Source organism: Colletotrichum navitas (assembly GCF_030913465.1).
Source record: "Colletotrichum navitas strain CBS 125086 chromosome Unknown LY79scaffold_60, whole genome shotgun sequence".
Taxonomy (NCBI): Eukaryota; Fungi; Ascomycota; class Sordariomycetes; order Glomerellales; family Glomerellaceae; genus Colletotrichum; species Colletotrichum navitas.
The window spans coordinates 186,806-204,864 of NW_026850606.1; the positions used below are offsets into that span (position 1 = coordinate 186,806).

General features: G+C 50.1%; 9 protein-coding genes across 9 annotated transcripts; 6 read left to right on the plus strand and 3 right to left on the minus strand.

The window, feature by feature from the left end:
* Nucleotides 1-2,181: 2,181 nt before the first annotated feature.
* On the plus strand, nt 2,182-3,600 carry LY79DRAFT_705790 (uncharacterized protein; the record flags this gene model as incomplete). The annotated part of the gene is made up of 2 exons (XM_060565013.1): nt 2,182-2,448; nt 3,343-3,600. Exons 1-2 carry the CDS (start codon nt 2,404-2,406, stop codon nt 3,598-3,600), a joined length of 303 nt encoding a protein of 100 aa, XP_060411053.1. The 5' UTR covers nt 2,182-2,403.
* A 1,360-nt stretch (nt 3,601-4,960) lies between these two features.
* LY79DRAFT_672172 (stress responsive A/B barrel domain-containing protein) lies at nt 4,961-5,438 on the plus strand (the record flags this gene model as incomplete). The annotated part of the gene is made up of 2 exons (XM_060564016.1): nt 4,961-5,026; nt 5,166-5,438. 2 exons carry the CDS (start codon nt 4,961-4,963, stop codon nt 5,436-5,438), a joined length of 339 nt encoding a protein of 112 aa, XP_060411054.1.
* Nucleotides 5,439-5,474: 36 nt separating this feature from the next.
* On the plus strand, nt 5,475-6,121 carry LY79DRAFT_330293 (uncharacterized protein). The gene has a single exon (XM_060552494.1). The coding sequence runs from the start codon at nt 5,591-5,593 to the stop codon at nt 6,002-6,004; it is 414 nt and encodes a 137-aa protein (XP_060411055.1). The 5' UTR covers nt 5,475-5,590; the 3' UTR covers nt 6,005-6,121.
* A 516-nt stretch (nt 6,122-6,637) lies between these two features.
* On the plus strand, nt 6,638-7,839 carry LY79DRAFT_672173 (uncharacterized protein; the record flags this gene model as incomplete). The annotated part of the gene is made up of 2 exons (XM_060564017.1): nt 6,638-6,714; nt 6,783-7,839. 2 exons carry the CDS (start codon nt 6,638-6,640, stop codon nt 7,837-7,839), a joined length of 1,134 nt encoding a protein of 377 aa, XP_060411056.1.
* A 302-nt stretch (nt 7,840-8,141) lies between these two features.
* On the plus strand, nt 8,142-8,621 carry LY79DRAFT_562993 (uncharacterized protein). The gene has a single exon (XM_060558519.1). It carries the CDS (start codon nt 8,315-8,317, stop codon nt 8,543-8,545), a length of 231 nt encoding a protein of 76 aa, XP_060411057.1. The 5' UTR covers nt 8,142-8,314; the 3' UTR covers nt 8,546-8,621.
* Nucleotides 8,622-9,442: 821 nt separating this feature from the next.
* LY79DRAFT_592562 (LrgB-like family-domain-containing protein) lies at nt 9,443-11,402 on the minus strand (the record flags this gene model as incomplete). Its single annotated transcript, XM_060561438.1, has 5 exons — nt 9,443-9,630; nt 9,747-10,799; nt 10,866-10,977; nt 11,033-11,263; nt 11,322-11,402. The coding sequence occupies 5 exons, from the start codon at nt 11,400-11,402 to the stop codon at nt 9,443-9,445; spliced, it is 1,665 nt and encodes a 554-aa protein (XP_060411058.1).
* Nucleotides 11,403-12,102: 700 nt separating this feature from the next.
* On the minus strand, nt 12,103-13,473 carry LY79DRAFT_612924 (uncharacterized protein; the record flags this gene model as incomplete). The annotated part of the gene is made up of 2 exons (XM_060561958.1): nt 12,103-12,606; nt 12,675-13,473. 2 exons carry the CDS (start codon nt 13,471-13,473, stop codon nt 12,347-12,349), a joined length of 1,059 nt encoding a protein of 352 aa, XP_060411059.1. The 3' UTR covers nt 12,103-12,346.
* A 209-nt stretch (nt 13,474-13,682) lies between these two features.
* Nucleotides 13,683-14,451, minus strand: LY79DRAFT_582208 (uncharacterized protein; the record flags this gene model as incomplete). The annotated part of the gene is made up of 2 exons (XM_060560239.1): nt 13,683-13,886; nt 14,125-14,451. 2 exons carry the CDS (start codon nt 14,449-14,451, stop codon nt 13,683-13,685), a joined length of 531 nt encoding a protein of 176 aa, XP_060411060.1.
* A 1,251-nt stretch (nt 14,452-15,702) lies between these two features.
* Nucleotides 15,703-16,278, plus strand: LY79DRAFT_672175 (uncharacterized protein; the record flags this gene model as incomplete). Its single annotated transcript, XM_060564018.1, has 1 exon — nt 15,703-16,278. The coding sequence occupies one exon, from the start codon at nt 15,703-15,705 to the stop codon at nt 16,276-16,278; it is 576 nt and encodes a 191-aa protein (XP_060411061.1).
* Between the last annotated feature and the right edge of the window lie 1,781 nt (nt 16,279-18,059).

Consider the following 18,059-nt stretch of genomic DNA (forward strand, 5'->3'; position numbering starts at 1 on the left):
ATAGATTTAGCTAAGTAGTAGGCCTTATAGTAAAAGTTATTAATCTTTATCTATATAAATTATATACTTACTTAATAGTAGGCCTTAATAACCTATAATAAATAGGTATAAATAAGTTAGTAATATATTATCTTAAGAGTTAGTTAGCACTTGCCTTTAACTATAGCTAATCTAAGGGTAATTACTATAGGTATAGTTAGGCTATTAGTTATATAAAGGACATAGATGTCTAAGATTTATTTAATAGTAGCTAAATAGGCCTTAGATTTAGTATTAATAATATAAGTAGTAGTGTAGTTATATTTAATGTCTACCTTATATAACTTACCTAGGCTAAGAAGGTTAGCTAGGCTAAGAGGGCTATACTTAATATCTTTAATAGTCTAGTTAATAGTCTAAGTTAGGTTAACTAGATCCTTTGTCTAGAAGAAAATAGTACTACTGCCCTCTAGATACACTTAATTACTATTTATAATAGTAAAAGGTTAAAGGTTACTATAGACTATATAGAATATAAAGTAGGTTAATAAGTTAAATATAAGGTTAAAGTAGCCTAAATCTAGTATAATATTAGAGGTAGTAATAACTTTATTATTAATAGCTATATATACTATATAGCTAGGCTTTATAGCTAGGCTAATAATAAAGAAGCTACTAAGAGTACCTAAGGCTTCCTTAATAAAAACAAAGGTTAATAATAAGTTAAATAATCCTTTTTTATAATCTTTATTATAAATATACTTAGTTATATAGATAAAAAAAGTATTATAATAAGGATAATTAGTAAGAACTAGCTTTAAGTAAGTAGTTTAGTACTTTATAGTAAAGTAGTTTTTTTTATAATAAAGGTAAAAACTACTATAAGTAATATTCTTAGTAAAAGTAGTACTTTAGTTAGTACTAGAAGAGGTTACTATTAGATTAGTAGTATTCTTATAGTATATAATAAGTCCTATTTTCTATTCCTTATCCTAGACAAAAGTATAAATAGTCTTAATAACCTTTACCTAAGTAAATATCTTATTATTATTAGTATAGTACTTATAAGTATTTAGTAGTTATACCTTAAAGTAGTTAAATATAAAAATAGCCTAATAGTAGTTAAAGTTTTTACTATAAAGGCTAGTAATATAGCTTTAGAGGTATTAAACCTTTATAAAGGTATTATAAAGGGTTTTATAATCTTAGGTACTACCTTTATTAAACTTATTAATAAAGGTAGTAATAGTATCTTTAGATACCTTAGAGATAAACTTCTTAAGTGTTTTTATAAGAGTATATAAGTTACTATTATTAACTTATCTTATATTAAGGAGCTTAATAATTATAAGGTTATAAGTACTAATAATAATACTATAGGTAGTATTATATTTATTTTCTTAATTCTTATACTTATTAGTGTTAATTACTAGTTAAAGGACTTTATAATTAATATATTTCTTAACTTTAGTAGTATAAAGTAATATATTAACTAGTACTTACTATTATAACTAGTTTAACTTCTTCTTAAGCTTAAGGATAAACTATATAACTATTTAGTAGTTAACCTTATTAACTATAATAGTAGTTAATTACTAATATAAAAGAGAATAATATAATATATAATATAGATAAAAGTCTCCCCTAGACTATAGGTAGCCTAATAATATATTAAACTTTATATATTTCTTTTATAAGATAAGGGGTATATCTAAATTATTATATAAATTACTACTATTTATTAGATATTTAAGTAAAAAGGGGTATAAATAAAAGTAAAAGTAATATTTTAAGTTTATTACTTATTATTATTATTAAGAGGTAATATAACTATAGTAGATAGGTAGTTAGAATAGTAATATAAGTAGTAATTATAACGTTTTATAAATATTACTATAGACTATTTAAAAAAGCAAAAACAAAGGGGTAAAGGCAGCTAATTAATTAATTATAAAGAAAATTAATTAGTATTAACCTAGGCCTTATAACCTGTGGGAGTAGCAAGGTGAGGCAATATCCGTTGATATTAGTGATGTGTAGCTGACTAGAAGTGGGCTGCCTACAGTGGGCAGAGGCTGCCCGAGAAGGAGGTGGAGGTGGGTCACGTGACCCATGGGCTCCTCCACCAACACCAGATGCCATATAGCTAGATGTGATTACAGAAATGACCACGAACAAAGTGGACAGACCAAACAGTCATAGGTTCGAATGATTCAGCGCACCGACATTTAACCCGAACAACAGAACCGGCCTTACTATATCAGCATTTGCATAGAATTATTTCAATATCCTATAAGAAGACATTTCATGCGTCTATAAAGAGATGGTCATTAATTTTGCGTAATCCGGGCCAGTTAGAAATACCATAGGGATCGAAACGATGCCACACTGTCCAGGCTCGGAAGAAAAGTGAAGATATTGAACATGAAGTGGTACTTGGAAACTATCCAACACATTATGGACGAAAGAGTTTGTCCCTGGTGTTGAAGTGAGAGTGACGTTACTACAAGAATCACCAGGCTCCCAATACACAATGCTACGATAGGTTTCAAGGCCCAGGACAGTCAAAACTAGAAGTACATTCAGCCTCAGGGAATGAAGAAGAGGTATGTACCGCTTGAAGAAGGCGTTTCGCGATGACGTCGGCTTGTGACCTCATGTTATCCTAGTTTAACAAGACAGGAGCCCGAAATATAGATCATGATTAATAACGTAAACATTACAATTTCCCAGAAAAAATATCTCCGTAGTTGGCAGCACGTAGTGAAAGATCTATCTGGGATGAAGTGAGCGGTAGCTAAGCATTTCGTTTCAGTAACCAAACCCAGAAAGAACTCATTCTCTGTAAGCGGGCATGCCCGCGATTATGGCCATGGGACCAACGAGTACTCTAGGGCAAATGAGAACGGCTGATCTCAAAGACTGACAATCTTTGATGTACTCACACAGCCTCAGGCTCAGAGGTACGGCTTCTATAGCCAAAAGAAGTGACTACAATGTGAGAACCATGCCCTCAGGCTTAGAAAATCCCAATGTCATCAAAGTGGCATGATTGAAGTGGCATCATAACCGCCAAATATTAAGCTATGGAGGAAGCCATGATTGAAGACATTAATTAAGTGAATAGCTGTAGGAATTATAGACGCAGTGGAGTGAACGACTCGGATTCATAGTACATATGTCTTGGCAAACATGTGGCGTGTAATGAACCCTACCAAGGGCCTGCCCTCGTAGTGGCGCCCAAAGGCCTTCAGTCAACTCAGCAGGACGAATGCAAATTTCATTTCACAGCGGTATGGAATCTTACAAGCCTATTAGACCTTTGAGGTAGCGAAGCTAACGGTAACTTCAAAGAACTAACAGCCCAAAGTCTTCGTCTGGGATGACAAGGGAGTGACGCCCGACGAGATTCGAAGCGCCGAACCGGATATCGTGTTCGCGGGCTACCAGTTCCTTGTGAGCCGCGACCAGGAGCTCACTTTCGCCACCACGACAGACACCATCCTCACAATGGGAGGCAAGGTTGAAGCCAGAGCCTTAAGAATGTCTAAAGGACTTCCGCTGGAGTACCAGAAACCTTGGCGTACCACCTACGCCCCATGCATCTATTCCGAACAATAAGGCGTATTCAAACATAACCAAGACAATGCGAAGCCTGTGGGATGACTTGCTTATCCAAGAGTTCATGCAAGAGATGGACATAGACCACATTGATATTCCAGAGAACATGATCGCTCTCAGCTGCCACATCCACTTTTGGATGGATAACTTCAAGATCGCTCCTGATCCTTTGGAGGAAGTCTCAACGAAGAACGAGCTAGTCCTGCGTGTACGAGACTTGAAAGACTCAAGACTCCGCCCTCTGAAAGCCAAGAAGACAACTATGAATACGGGAGTCTTTCGCTTAACACAGATCCCAAGGTCTATGTCTAGGACATACTAACGCTGCTGGCTATACGCTTGAACTTGATGCTCGGCACGTTCAGACAGGTCAACGGATCCGGGACGGGCTTCTGAGGAAACAATGGGGCTATTCATTATCTCCTTTTCCATTCTTATCCTTGACAAGGCTCAAAATGTAAAGAACCACACTGAGGAGACTCATTCCGCGGCCTTGTCATTGCCCTAAGATACCTTCCTGGGCGCCACAGGCACATTCATGCACAACAAGTGGACGAATATCTATGGGCTAATCGATTTCCTACCCGGAAACCCGTTCGACGCGTTCAGCCACTTTGCCGACTGCTGGGCCAAGACGCAAGACAAACACCGGGTCTCTGCAACAATGGCACCCTTGTGCCATATCTCGACTCCATCGTGGTCGCTCGCCCGCAGAACGTGATGGAGCTCCAGGGTCTCCTGAAACGACGTCGAGGCCCGGCTCTATGCGGGAAGAGCGAAGGAGGTAAACGAAAGTTAGGGGATCGAAGACGGTCCGATACCGTCGTAACCTCAATCATAAACTATGATTATGCTGACTAAGGGCAATAATCGCCGACGAGTTCTGGAGACTCGCATGCATGGGAAAATCGAATGACCCTACAGGCCAACAAAGCAATACCGCGATGTGTAAGGTCACAGGGGCTGAGCTCATTCCCACTGCCGGCATCCTGTCTCGGCGAAATATTGATAAACGGCAAAAAGAGGAGCTCATCGAATGGTTCTAAAAGAAATGGATTGATCTTGAAAACGCAACCCCTCAAGAACCATTCAGACACAAGGCAGGCGGAAGGATGTGGGTCACGTGGTTGTGGAGCACGTGACAGCAGTCCTCCGGTCGGCCGATCTCCAAGCGCCCGAGGAGCACAAGAAAGTGTACAAAAGTAGGCTAGGTGGCAATAGAAAGGCATAGAATTTGTATGTTGTTTATATCAGCTATGTGGTGCAACATGACTGGGAAATTTAAATTGCGCCTGCCACTTTCTTCTTACACCACTTTCAATACTTCGCACAACACAGCCGTCCAGACGGAACCTGAATCATGAGCGTCGTCCACGTTGTGCAGTTCCAATACAAGGAGCTCGTCCCGATAGACGACGTGAAGTCGGTAGGTCCAGCCAGCCCCGGCATGGGAGTGAGAGGAAGGGGGGGGAGGGGGGAATATAGCAAGTCACAAAGAAGGGGATGCGCCGAATCCCTACAGGAGGGAGAAAGGAACAGAGCAGACAGGGCTGACACGTCGTCAGATATGCGACTCCATGCTGGCGCTCCGAGACAACTGCATCCACCCGACGTCCAACAAGACGTATATCAAGTCCATCGCGGGCGGGCTGGACAACAGCCCGGAGGGCCTGCAAGACGGCATCACGCACGTCTTTGTCGTCGAGTTCGAGAGCAGCGAGGACCGGGACTACTACGTGCACAAGGACCCGGCGCATCGGGCGTTCGTGGAGAAGGCGGGCCCGTCCATACTCAAAGCGCGGGTGGTCGACTTCACGCCGGGCGTGTTCATCGTCTAGGCTGCTATGACGACAGAAAGGCCAAGTCGGGCAGAATGGCGGCGGTGGTGGTCGCTTGTTTATTGAGGTGTAGGATGTCTTGGCTGAAACCAAGAAAACAAAGTTGATGGATAGGACGCCGCTTGAGATGTAATTGGTGATGGCATCGAAAGATGAGAAGCAACAATTACCTACTTAGGTGTACAGTACGGGAGTATCTGACCTCATGGACCAATGGGCGTTCTCGTAGACGCATCTCTCCCAATCAGCAATCAGGCCTACAGTGTACGTATCTGAATACGTACAAATACGCACTAAAAGGGGGCATGCAGGAATATCAGGGTCTACGTCATAAGCAAGCACGAGGCGGGAGGATCTTACGCGCTCGTACTGTACAAAGTACGGACCTTCCGTCATTCCTCCCCGTGCCTTCTTCCCTGACTGTGAGTCCCTTCCCCGTCGTCTGTCGTCCCTTCCCCCCTTCCCTCCCCTGCCAGACCCTCTTTCCTTGCGTGCCGGCACAGACCTGTTCCTGGCTGGTGCCCCCCGCTGTCGTCAATGCTGGGTGCCCAGTGCTCGATATTTAGGTAGTTTACTCCGTACTCACTGCGGCCACTCTCCACTTAGTCAGCAAGCACGCACTGTCCCGCACTCTGGACGGTACACTACCCACCCCGTCGCACCCAGCTCGCCCTACTTTGATGTACCTCGCTCGATATCGCCTGCCACTAAGGACGTGCGTACCGGTACGCCCGTCTACTACGTAGTATGCTTTCGGTGCGCTTCACTTCATCCTGCCTAGGTACACAGATTTCTTCTTCTTCTTCTTCTCCTTCTCCCTTACATTGCGCCAACAGTCAGCTTCTTATTCTCCTGCACCTACACGACTCGATCCTGTTACTATCGAACTCCCATCCTGCTTCTCCGCATCTCGACTAGACAGACGATATACCCCTTTTACGGCGCGCCGCTGAGGTATACGATACGGCCCCACGTCGATCCGTCCTACGGTACCGGTACCTGTCAGCCATCTGACGACGAATTCCGATAACCCCGCCATTGAACTGCCGTTTGCGATTCCTCCCACAACTCGGGTTCAACTGCGACCTTCCACCGCTGCCCGAATAAAGTATCACTTCAGCTTCACCTACGACGCCGCTGGCCCTCTGCTTCGCCCATCTCTCGTCTCCTTCGTCCAAACCCCGCCAACGCTGTCAGCTATGGCGTCAGCATCCCATCCCACCCTCATCAACCTCCCTCCCCCTACCTCCAGACCAGACACCCCCTCTGAGATGCCGTACGTTGCCCCTTGCCTCACTCCCGTAACTCTCAAGCCAGTCGTCCAGCTAATTCTCGTCACCGCAGCGGCACCCCCACGAGCACCACAACGTCCATGTCTGCCCTCTCTACCACCGCTATCAAAGATGGTCACCGAGGTCACTTCCCTCAGGGTCCCGCCGGCAGCCGCGGTCACACCCACCACCCCTCCACCACGAGCCTCGAGGCCGAGCGCGCCGATCGCATCTCCCGCCTCGCCGGCCTGGAGCGAGTCTCGACTCTGCGCGCCCCGCTGAACCAACAGAATGTCGCCTCCTCCATCTCTCCCCAAACCACCCCCACCTCGACCGGCTTCCCTCCCGGCTACCCGCCCAGCACCCACCTCACCCCCGCATACTTCGACGCCCACGGTCAGCCCACGGCCGTCACCAAGATGAGCACTGTCGGTACCGCTAGCGCCACCGAGAGCTATGTTGGCGATGACAACGAGACCCGCACCGCCCCCGGCGAGCAGGACGAGGACATGTTCAGCATGGATACCAACTACCGCGAGGCCGACTCCGTCGCCAGCATGAGCGCCGACCCAGAACAGATGGACGAGGATACCGCCCGCTCCACCGGGGGTTACGACGACCGCATGAGCGACGACGGATCCGCCAGCCTCGTCGGCTTCGGCGAGGGCGCCAACAGTACCGTCTCCGGCCCCATCTACCAGCGCCGCCCCATACCCGGTGTCGCCGGCCAGGCCGGCGTCTGGGGCCTAGAGCGGAGCGCCTCCGGCCTCAGCAACGACGGCATCCCGACGCAGCGGAATCGCGACGTGGCTATGGGAGGCGATACCCCAACGAGCGCTGCTGCTATGCAAGAGCGACGCGATGCGCGCATGACAGACGGCACGACCACCGACAGCCCCGGTGTGCCCGGTGACGAGATGTACGTCGACACCACCAACAAATCCCCTGTCCCCACCTCTCAGCTCACCCAAGAAGGCAACGCCAACACAATACCCACAGCTAGAGATACCGCCGAGCGTTTCCTGCGGGAGAGGCTGGACGGAGGCGAGTTGCGCCCGGGTAACGCAGCGCTGGGAAGTACCCAGGGCGGTGACAAGCTTGGCAAGTTCTACTTTGAAGAGCGGAAATAACCCTCGTCTCCTCCTCTGTCGTCTTCCGGTCAGGTCCGGTGAGGCCGGCGGGGTTGGACATTTCTGTGGGTCGCCATCTATGGTTCGTGACTCCGAAAGAAAGAGAAAATTGCGGGAATAGAAGTCTCCGCCTGTACGATTTACACGATTCGATTTTTGTTAGGGTGGGAACATGGCTCGGCCGGTTATGCAAGGCCTACAGGTATGGCTACAGGAATGCAATTGTCTATTTATCGCCCGTCGTCTCCTGATCTACGCGGTGTTCTTCATCATCTTGATACCTGCCAATATTTACAACGACCTCGACTGGCTTGAAGCGATGCAGTGATGCATATGCATGTGTAGCACAGCTGGGGGCACGTTGTCCGTCAAACGTCCTCGGCGCGGATGAGAATGGAAAGGGGTGTTTTGAGCGACTCGTTTGCGGGATTCGCAGGCCCTGGTCTCGTGTCCTGGGCCATGGCTTGGCTTGCTCATGGTCATCATTCGCTTTCGCGCCCGTAATACAAAAAGCTTCCTCCCTGACCTGATGCGACGAACATGTTCCGGGGTCTGGGGTTTTTGTGAAGCTGGGGGCCCAGAGGGGGCAGGCCGGCAATGGCGGGGTTGTAACCCTGAGAGGTCCAGACAGAGCTTGGCTAAGGACAGGTCAGGTCCTCAAGGCGTCCCATCATACGGACCGAGGACATGTTGGCTCGACAAATGACCTGGTCTTTGGTTTGTTGATGACAGGAACCCATGTATCTAGCTACATTGATACGAACGGAATCATCTTTGCTACACGCTTATCAACACGGCGAGCAGAGTTCCCGATTTTGGACGACATTGGTAATGAAGGTTCCATTCACGTGAAGTCAGGCCTTGGATATCTATATCGGATTGTTGTCGAGAGGTGCGGGAGCAGGCTTATACCCTGGTTCGTGATTCCCATCCCGAGACGACTGACTCGCCTGCGTTCCCCCATGCGACCGCGGTGCGCTCACTGCGGATATAAGTATTCTTGTGGACTCGACTCTGTGACGTCAAAATCGTAACGGAGTTTCATGGGACATCGCGGACGACCAAACAGCCAACGCGGTCCATAAGACCCATGCGCCGTTCCATGTTGAAGGTTCAGCGGGCGGGACATAGTCCCTGCCGCTTGAAAGCCAGGTTTTTTGCTTCGACTGCTCGTGCCTTGCATAGAAAAGGAGACCCAAAGCTACGCAACAGCTACAGTTACTCACTCTGTCACAGGGCGATGGCATATGCTTTGGCATTGCTAGGGGTAGTCATGGTACCGGACTGGCCCTAGGGAACCGGCTCGCTCGAAGCTGTTTTTTCCCCCGCGAGATAAAACGCCTCCTTCCCACTTGATAGATAAAACATGCCCAGGCACGTGTGTGGAAGAACTTACGGGCGCTCGGGATGCGGCAGTCGGCCATGACGGACTACCAGACGACCCGTCGTCTTTCTTGGTGTGCTGGTCTCCACGCGGTATCTCAAGATTACCGGCCAGGTTTCTCGGCTATATTGGCGGTCTTGTCATCAATTCGAGAATCATGGCATGCTTCGGGAACCTCCTCGGACGAAGCGCAAGCTTGTGAATTTGAGCTTCCGGCCGTCAGGTAACCAACGACTTTACGACACCCGCAATCGGCGGTATGGATGTAAACAAGACGGTGATGGTGCCGAACAGGCTCATCGACAGACTCGACAGCGCGGCCGCGCGCGGATCGGTTCGGAGAAGCAAGGCCGTGGCGATGGCCGACGAGTTTGCGCCCAGCGTGACGCCGCGGGTGATATAGTCATCTGGGCACGGGTGTCAGCTTCACTCACGATTTCTCCGTCTCTACAAGGAGGGTTTTATTTTCTTCTTCTTTTTTTTCTTCTTTTTTTCCAATTTTCTTTTTCCCTTTCATGCTTACCTTCGGGTATCCTCAGCCAGGCCAATATGCGCTGGCCGAACAGCACCCCGACGATCCCGCTCATGATGCCCACAGCGGCGACAGTGTTGAGGTCACCTCCCAGGTTCTCCGTCGCGGGGATCGCCAGGGCGAGCGTCAAGCTGCGGGAGGCGAACGCCAGCGACCGCTCCGCGCCGATGCCGATGGCATAGCAGACGGCGGGGTACGAGAAGAGGCAGCCGACGGCCATGGCGACGTTGGGCAGCACGATGGCTGCGAAGTTCTGCCTCAGCTCGCGGCGGTACTGGTACATTGGCAGCGCGAGGGATACGATGCTCGCGTCGAGGACGGTGCCGAGGATGTCGCCCGCGCCGGGCGAGCGACCGGAGTTCGTGTGGAGCCAGAGGTAGGTGTAGTTGGAGCCCGTCCGGAACGACCGCAGGGTGCCCGGGAGGTCGTCGCCCTTGACGGCGGCGAGGGCCCAGATCCCGAGGACGGAGAATAGGGAGGTGACGAGCACCGGGTGGAGGTACTGTCGCCAGTGCTCGGGGATCGACATGGCGGCGAAGTAGATGAGCAGGATGAGGCTCAGGTGGAGAGGCATGGCGTACCCTGTGGTGTAGTAGAGGGGCAAACCAACAAAGGTGAACACAGAGGCGTAGATGACCCAGTTCAAGTGCCCGCATATCCATGCCGCCCAGAGCTGAGCTCGGGGCATTGGTACAGGGACTTGCGGCGGGAGCGGGTGGTTCTGAGGAGTCTCGGGCCCGTCGCTTTCCACGCCCGACGGTCTGGTGGGTGAGCTTGCTTCGGGCAGGAAGTTGTGGGATGCGTTGAGCGACAGCGGGGGTGGCGCGAGGGTGTTGAGGGACAACGACGACGGGGCGGCGGAGATGGTGCGCGATCCCGGGACGGAGTCGGTGCGCGGAGGGGTGTCGGCGAGGGGAATGTCGTCGGTCTCGTTGCCCATCTCCTCTGCGCGCTCGGTGATGGCACGCTTCGACGAGCCGAGGAGGAGCTGGAGACCGCGGGTGAGGTAGGCGGCCAGAGCCATCATGGCGACGAAGCCGATGACTAATTACATGGGCTATGAGTCTCCTTTTCCGGGGGGGGAATCCTTGGACAGGGTCGGGAACTTACTGAAGACGGCGATCATCTTCATGACTTCGATGATTCCGATGGGCGGACTCAGGGGGAGCATGATAAAGGCCGGCGTGAACATAATGTTGATCCAACGGAGGGACCATCCCGCCTGCCAACGTCAGCACTGCGACTCGAACGCGCCGGACTGAAGGGTCCGCTCTCACCGGCACTTCGATAACGGCGACGATGGCTCTGGTCCTGTGGCTTCCCAGCACCAGCTCGGAGAGCAGAAGTCCGAAGAATAGGAGGATCAGGCAGGCCACCGACCCCGGAAACGAGACGCCCACCGTGTCGAAAAGGACGGTCATGCCAAAGCACGCGGCGAGCATCACCATAATGCCAAAGGGGACGTATAGCCACGAGCTGAGCAGCTTCGGGGCTGATTGCATTGCAGCCTGTTTCCAGTCAGCCGAACGCGATCGCTTACGATGGCATTGGGAGGTGTTCACGTACCAACCTCGTCGCTCGTAAGACGTCGATGCAGGCCGCGGGCCATTGGGGCCCTTCATTATGGCGTTCGGTTTTGGTCGTCATTTTCACCGCGACAAGGACCAGATCCCATCCCAAGAACACAAGTTGCCGATGCTCTGATATAATTGCGAACCCGACGTACCCATTAAGTATCTGTATCTGTGACATCACCTGCAGACATGTGCGCCTGGATGAGTGACATGCGCGACACTAGGATGATTAAGGTCCGAACTAGCTCACAACAATCCCTCTCATGCCGGACGACGCCGGGCAAACTTAGTCGGGCCCTTGACGTTTTTAAACAGAAAGCTTCGATAGCGCCCGATGACTAGCCGGGTCCCGAAATTGGCGTTGGATTTGATAAGCAGCAACGAAAAGTTAACATGGGGAATCCTCAAGATAAGGCGCCGATCGGAAGCCGAGCCGAGCGACCGGATCGCATCCGAATGTGGGCGGTCCACATCGCCGCCGAGTCGGGCCGGTTCCAACCGCCTGGGTTTATCAGCCACTGCACTTTCATATTGCAGTTATGGTTGATAGGATGCGGTCCGGTAGTGGGATGGGCACGAATCCTCCCATCGTTCAAGCGTCCAAGCGGATTACGGAAGTTGACAAATCCTCAGCAATGGTCATGAATGACATATAGTTGTGTAATGCCATACAGCAAATCTCGGGTAGCATTGGAGTGATATCACTTGTAAGAAGGCACAGCGCCATTCGCGGTCGTTGAGCCCGTGTAAGATCATGTAGATACCCGGGTTCTATTATGGAAGGGAACTCATCTATATGGGCATATCAACCTCGGAAGATGCACTTGTGCATCTGAATCCCAAGCCCTTCGGAGTCCCCTTTCCATGCGAAATCATTCATTTCCCTGGGAAAGTAATCGTTATTTCTCAAACCACCGAACCGGATCCTCATGCCCCTTTCTCCATACTCCAAACTTGCTATGTCCCTAAAAGCCTAATCTTGGGAAAGTGTCGTGCACGATGCGACCTTTGGTGAAATCAGATCTTCAGTGAAGCATCCTTCCAGCGAGAGCCAACAAGGATGCGAAAGCGCACGCGTCGACGTGCTTCAGCGCCAACGATGCGTGAGACTCGGTTGGCATTGATCCTCTGAGCTGCCCGGCAGAGAGAGAAAATGGGTTGAAGAACATGAGGCTCAATCTGCTTCAGATGGGCACGAGGGGTGCGCCGACTCACTTCGGCCCACGTTCGATTGGCGTCCTCAAAGGAAGCGTGGCCGTGGATAGTCTTGGAGTCGGCTGAATGGTTGGCGTCAGTAAATCGCACACGAAGTCGGGTCGCAGATTGCGAGGACTTGTAAACATACCAATCAGAGCCTTCATCAGGCTCGCGTGCTTGTTGACGTTGTTACCCACAACATCTGTGCCACTCAAGAGGACAAGAATGAAGATGTTGTCGGCGTCAGACAGATTCTTGCAGAAGGAGGCAAGCATCAACGCGCAGGTCATCTTCCCGGAAATGACCTTGAGACAAGCTGCGCAACCGTAGCAGATGGCAATACCATCACATTTGGTGTGGTTGAACCGAACGCCCACGTTGCGAATACCCGGAGCGAGCTCGGGGCGACTGTTTGAAATTTCCATAGTCATCCAGTTCCATAAGTGAATCCCACGTTCATTATTCTTCTCGAAATTGAAGACCATCAGGTCTTTCTCCTTGCGGATACCGAGTCTCGGATTCCTCGCGACCTTCTCGTCCAAGGGCTGTCCAAAGCGGCGCTCAATGATGGACCGGAAGTCGGGGAGCAGCTTGGCCAGACGGATCAACTCCTTGAACTTGGATCCGCTGCCATCTTTTCCGTTGGTCAAAACGAGTCCCAGAGAGTTGTTCTTGTCCATCTTGCAATCAGCGTAAGCAATGGCAGGACCGCAGTCGGCCGCCTCCTCGATGATCATGGCTGCGAGCTCGCGGGGAAGCCTGGTTCCGAAAGGGTGGAAGGTGTCAGACTTGTTTTTCTTCGAACCGGCCTCGGCAGCCTTTTTGTTCTTGGTGACTTTGGAAGCAGTGGGCTTCTGAATGCCGGCTTTTCCCTGAACACGGATGTTGGCTTTGGTGGTCATAGTCATCTTGGCGCCTGGGCCCTTGCGGCAGATTTGAGGAGCCATCGTGTGTGAGAGAGAGTGAGAGAGTCGAGGAGTGATTGATACTAGAATGATGCAACAAGTCAGACAGACTGAGATTGGGTATTTGAAGTAGGAACGAAATATAGAAGGAGAGTGAAGGCCGGGGATTCGACAGAAGGTACCGTACGAAGAGAGCCTGCCTTCTTGATTCCTTCCTCCAAAGAATTTTGGTTCCAACGAAGTCACAGAGTTCAGTCTTGGGCACCTGGCGTTTCTTGCAGGAAGGTGAGGAGGAGCGTTGGTGGAAGAAACTCAGAACCTGATGTGGCGAAGAGACAGGTGATTGAAATGGTGATTTTCGTGTTGGAAGACGGAAACAGGGCTTGTGAAGTCGACGAACAACGAGGTTCTTGGAACTGAGGCGTGGAGGCAGGGAAAGTACAGTCGACGATGGTCTGTTTGTAAACTCACCGGGAAGCAATTATAGTTATGCAGCAGTGGCAGAGCGATGGTTCCAAGCTGTCGACGTGTCAGTCCGAATTCCCTCTTGATGAAAGCCACCAGGATATTGTAAAATACTTCGAGTGGTGCCAAGTGATAAGGAGGTAGTCCAAGGTTGAGCTGAGGAAAATAGAAATGCCGTAGACGTAGAGAACAATTTGTACAGGATGCAAGAGAATTTGATCAACTTACCCGGATAAAACTAGGTATCTTTTTTCGAGGAGAGAGCGCAACCTCACCGCTTACACTGGCGATGGGGGCAAAAGGAAAGGAGGGGATAAATTGGAAAATGGAGTTTTTGTTTCGATGTTCTGTTTCATGGGACATATCTAGATATGGGTATTGAGGCCACGAAGTATGAACCGGGCACTGAGCTGTGAACCCAAAATGGAAAGGGCCATGAGAGGCGGAACGCACAATTGAGGATGAGTTTCTGGGTGAGATGAACTGCATGAAGGCACCGTGATCAAGATAAAGCGGATCATAATAGTTTTGCAAAACGGGTATGTTGAAATTCATATTGTGGCAGTTCGACTGATTCACCTATCTTTGATTACAGACTTCAATGTTCTGCTGTACTCTAAGCAAGTCTTGAAAACTAGTTCCTTGAATGTTTGGACTGAGTTGTCAAAGTCCCTCGGAAGATATTGTGGAAGAGGTCTAAGTGGAAGTTTACTATAGAGACTCCCATCAACAAAAACATCTTTCAATAAGTATTGATGACCAGAACATCCAGGGCATCAATGAGGAACATAATCTCAATGAGGAACATGATATCAGTATTATGTCGTGATAGTACCTCTTGAGTGCAATTGTAGCAGTGGCAACTATAGGTCCACATAGTACAAGCCATGCTAAGCGACACTGAAGCATAATTGCCTTGTGACTTCAGTTACATAAGTTTCTCATCAAATTGTTGAGGGCAGTTATTGTGTTTGTGTTTGACTTCACCCATGTGATCATCAGTGCTGGTCAATCACACTAGATTGATGTTTTGTCAGCTTCCATGCCTTATAGTAGCCGTGTCTTTGTCGCATCAGAAAGAAGTCTGGAAGGGGGAAGAATGAGCCTTGTTTGTCTCCATTGGCAATAAACACTGACGTTTGGAATATATATACTCGCCACAACATGCGAACTTTGATACGCCTACTTTCACTAATACATCGACCCCCCCCCCGTCGGTAGAATTTGAATTACAATATGGAATTCTATCAGCACGACAGACTGGACCTCGAACGGCTTGCCATTCGGCTCTTGCGTCTGGCAAAATGGAGATACAGCGCGATAGTCTGCGAGGTCTTCCTAGACGAGCGCGGCTGCGGTGTCCCCTACGAAGCTCTGTCCTACACATGGGAACCACGAGCTCACGCAAGAAGTCTGTGTCAACGAAAAGAGACTGCCAGTCACGGAGAACTTGCATGAAGCGCTTTTCCGCCTCCGCCAACAAGACCGGGACAGAATCTTGTGGATTGACGCTATTTGCATCGACTAAACGACTTTGAGAGAGCGGGGCCATCAGGAACGACAGATGGGGCGATATATACCAAAAAGCCGACCAGGTCCTCATCTGGCTGGGCCCGGCAACCGAAGACACGGATTCCCTGTTGGAGACCTTCGGATGGCTAGAGGACGAAGCTAGAAAGCACCCGTGCGGTGACCAGCACCCGAGAGACGCCCACTAGGGAGATATATGCAGAGACTTCGACGACCAGGTGGGCCGGCCGTTGCGACCTCTTCAAGCTCTTGCGACACTTCAGGCACAGCAAGATCATGGAGCCGAGGGATGTCATCTATGCCCTGTGCGGGATTTCGGCGGACGCGAGCGGTCCAGACGTCCTGACGCCCGACTACTCGATGCCGGCGCAGGAGCCGACAAGGAAAATCTCCGAGTTCTTATTCCGCCACGACCTGACCAAGATGCCGGGTTCGGGAATAGTAAGCACCAAAGATCTCGCCATGCGCGTAGAGCAGCTCAACAGCATGGCTATCCTTGTTCACCTCGAGAACAGAAACGAGAAATTGTGCACGGGGCTCGTCAACCGCGTCACCGAGACATCGACGCTGAAAGTTGTGGGCGCTTGCGCGCGTTTGTATGGTTCAGCAAGGCTGATCAGTGTAACGAGGAAACGCGGCGTCGTTGTACCGAAACCAGACAGCCCACGGGATATCTTTCGGGATGCCGGACTCGACGTTACTGAGTTTCTCTCCATCCAGCGTCCGCGCAGCATCCTAGTCACGGCCGGTCTCTTGACCGCCGCGCTCCAGCACTGCGACTGGGACGTCGTTTTCCTGCTTCTCGAGAAAACCCCGTTTGAATGCTTTCTTCCACGGTCGGTCGGCGGTTGAATATGCCCATGAGAAGGGACATATAGCAGCTTCGAAGGCGATCGCGGATTACATAGGCAAGGATCAGCAGCGTGGAAGCACCCCTTGCTGTGAGCAGCTCCCGTTAGGTGCTGATGCAAGGCTCATATGTATTCGTTGTGAGAAGCCTTGAGCGTCTAGCTAGAAACCGTCTCTATTGAGGATTGGTATGGGGCAGAAAGATGGACCGTTGATTATACACGGCTGATTCGTATCATATCACGCCTAGCAGAACCTTTGTGTAGTCAGTGCATTGGGGTCTTATTCCAAGGGTCCAAACCTATTGTTGTTCTGGGGCGAGAATATCTTTAGTCTACACTTTCACTATATACACCCAGAATAACCAATTTTCCCCGGTGCCACCCCGCCCAGTGCCTGTGTTCATCAATGGCTTGTAGACTATTATCATTGAACATCCTCTCAAACGTTATCACCAGGGGCTGTGGACGTCGTCGAAGGGGCACTCAGACATATCCGACTTAAATTTGGCGACGCAGGTGGTTGGTGCTGATAGAATTAGTGTCCCTCAGTTGTCTTGGTTAATAGCTAGCCTCCTACTCTCTTTGGGTTGACTAGTTAGTGGGATTTGATACTTGCGTTACGCGTTTAAGTATCAGGTTAGAGCACATGAATGTCAAATGTAGTAAGTTATTTTCCTGGGCTATAGAATATTCTCGCACTTGCTTTGGTCCATGGGGTGTTCCCATTGCATAGGCAAACAGACTGGTATCCCTCACGCCCGAAGGAAGACGATGCTGTAGTTGAACATCAAGGCATTCCGGGGATATGAATGCATTCCAAACCCCTTTAGTCATTCTTTACACATAGACAATGGGTACCGTGCATGCTGCTACTGCTCCTGCGACGGGGCAAGGGTCGAGGGGCGCTCCAAGGCTGCATCTATGTCGTGATGCTATATAAGTCACCATGAGATATATACAAGAGTTAGCTCGCTCCCATACCTTCTCAACACCGTCATAAGGGGTAGTGGCATGTAAGAGCTCTCACGGTCATCATGAAGGCTCTGGCACCGCAAAAGGGTAAGCGTTGCTGGGACGTGCCGCCGTCGAACAAAGTCACAGTCGAGCCCCAAGTCAAACCGATCGTCCGCCGCTGCGATCCAACAAGCATGTCAGACTTGGCCAATGTCCTAAGACGATGGAGGAGGAAATCGTCGTGGCAAGCCTCTGCCAAGAGTAGCGCCGTCTCAGCACGACCAGTGTCGACGACTGCAACAAGGCGTCGTGTCACAACAGGAAACCAGGATATGAGAGAGAATTGTGACTTGATTGCCACGTCTTTTGCCCAGACACCTATCTAGCCCACCAGTTCCGGTCCAATAAACAGGCCCGTAAGCCATGTCAGACGTATGACCGAACCGGTCCGAAAGCCATCCAGTCCATCCAGCGATCCTCTCCCAAAAGGGTTTTTTTTTTCTGTGTTCTTTTTCTTGTTGATGTGAGTGCCAAAAGAAGGCCATTCTGCCCTCCGCCAGCCAGAACTGCTCCGCTACACTCCCGGCTATCCCCCAGTGGGTCGCCCTCGCAAAGGGTCCGGGAACTCTCGGAAGAGGCTGGCCAGCCAGGCCCAAAAAAGGCCAACAAAGGGCATAATGATACTCGGGTATTTCTGCGGTCGTTTATCGAGCCTGCTCTCGCGACAAGTAGCAGGGCATAGGCGTAGAGTGCGTGAACGGATCATGTCGAAACCTCCGTCAGAGTGTATGTGTGTGCTCGGGCACCAAGAAGCAATATCTTGGGTGT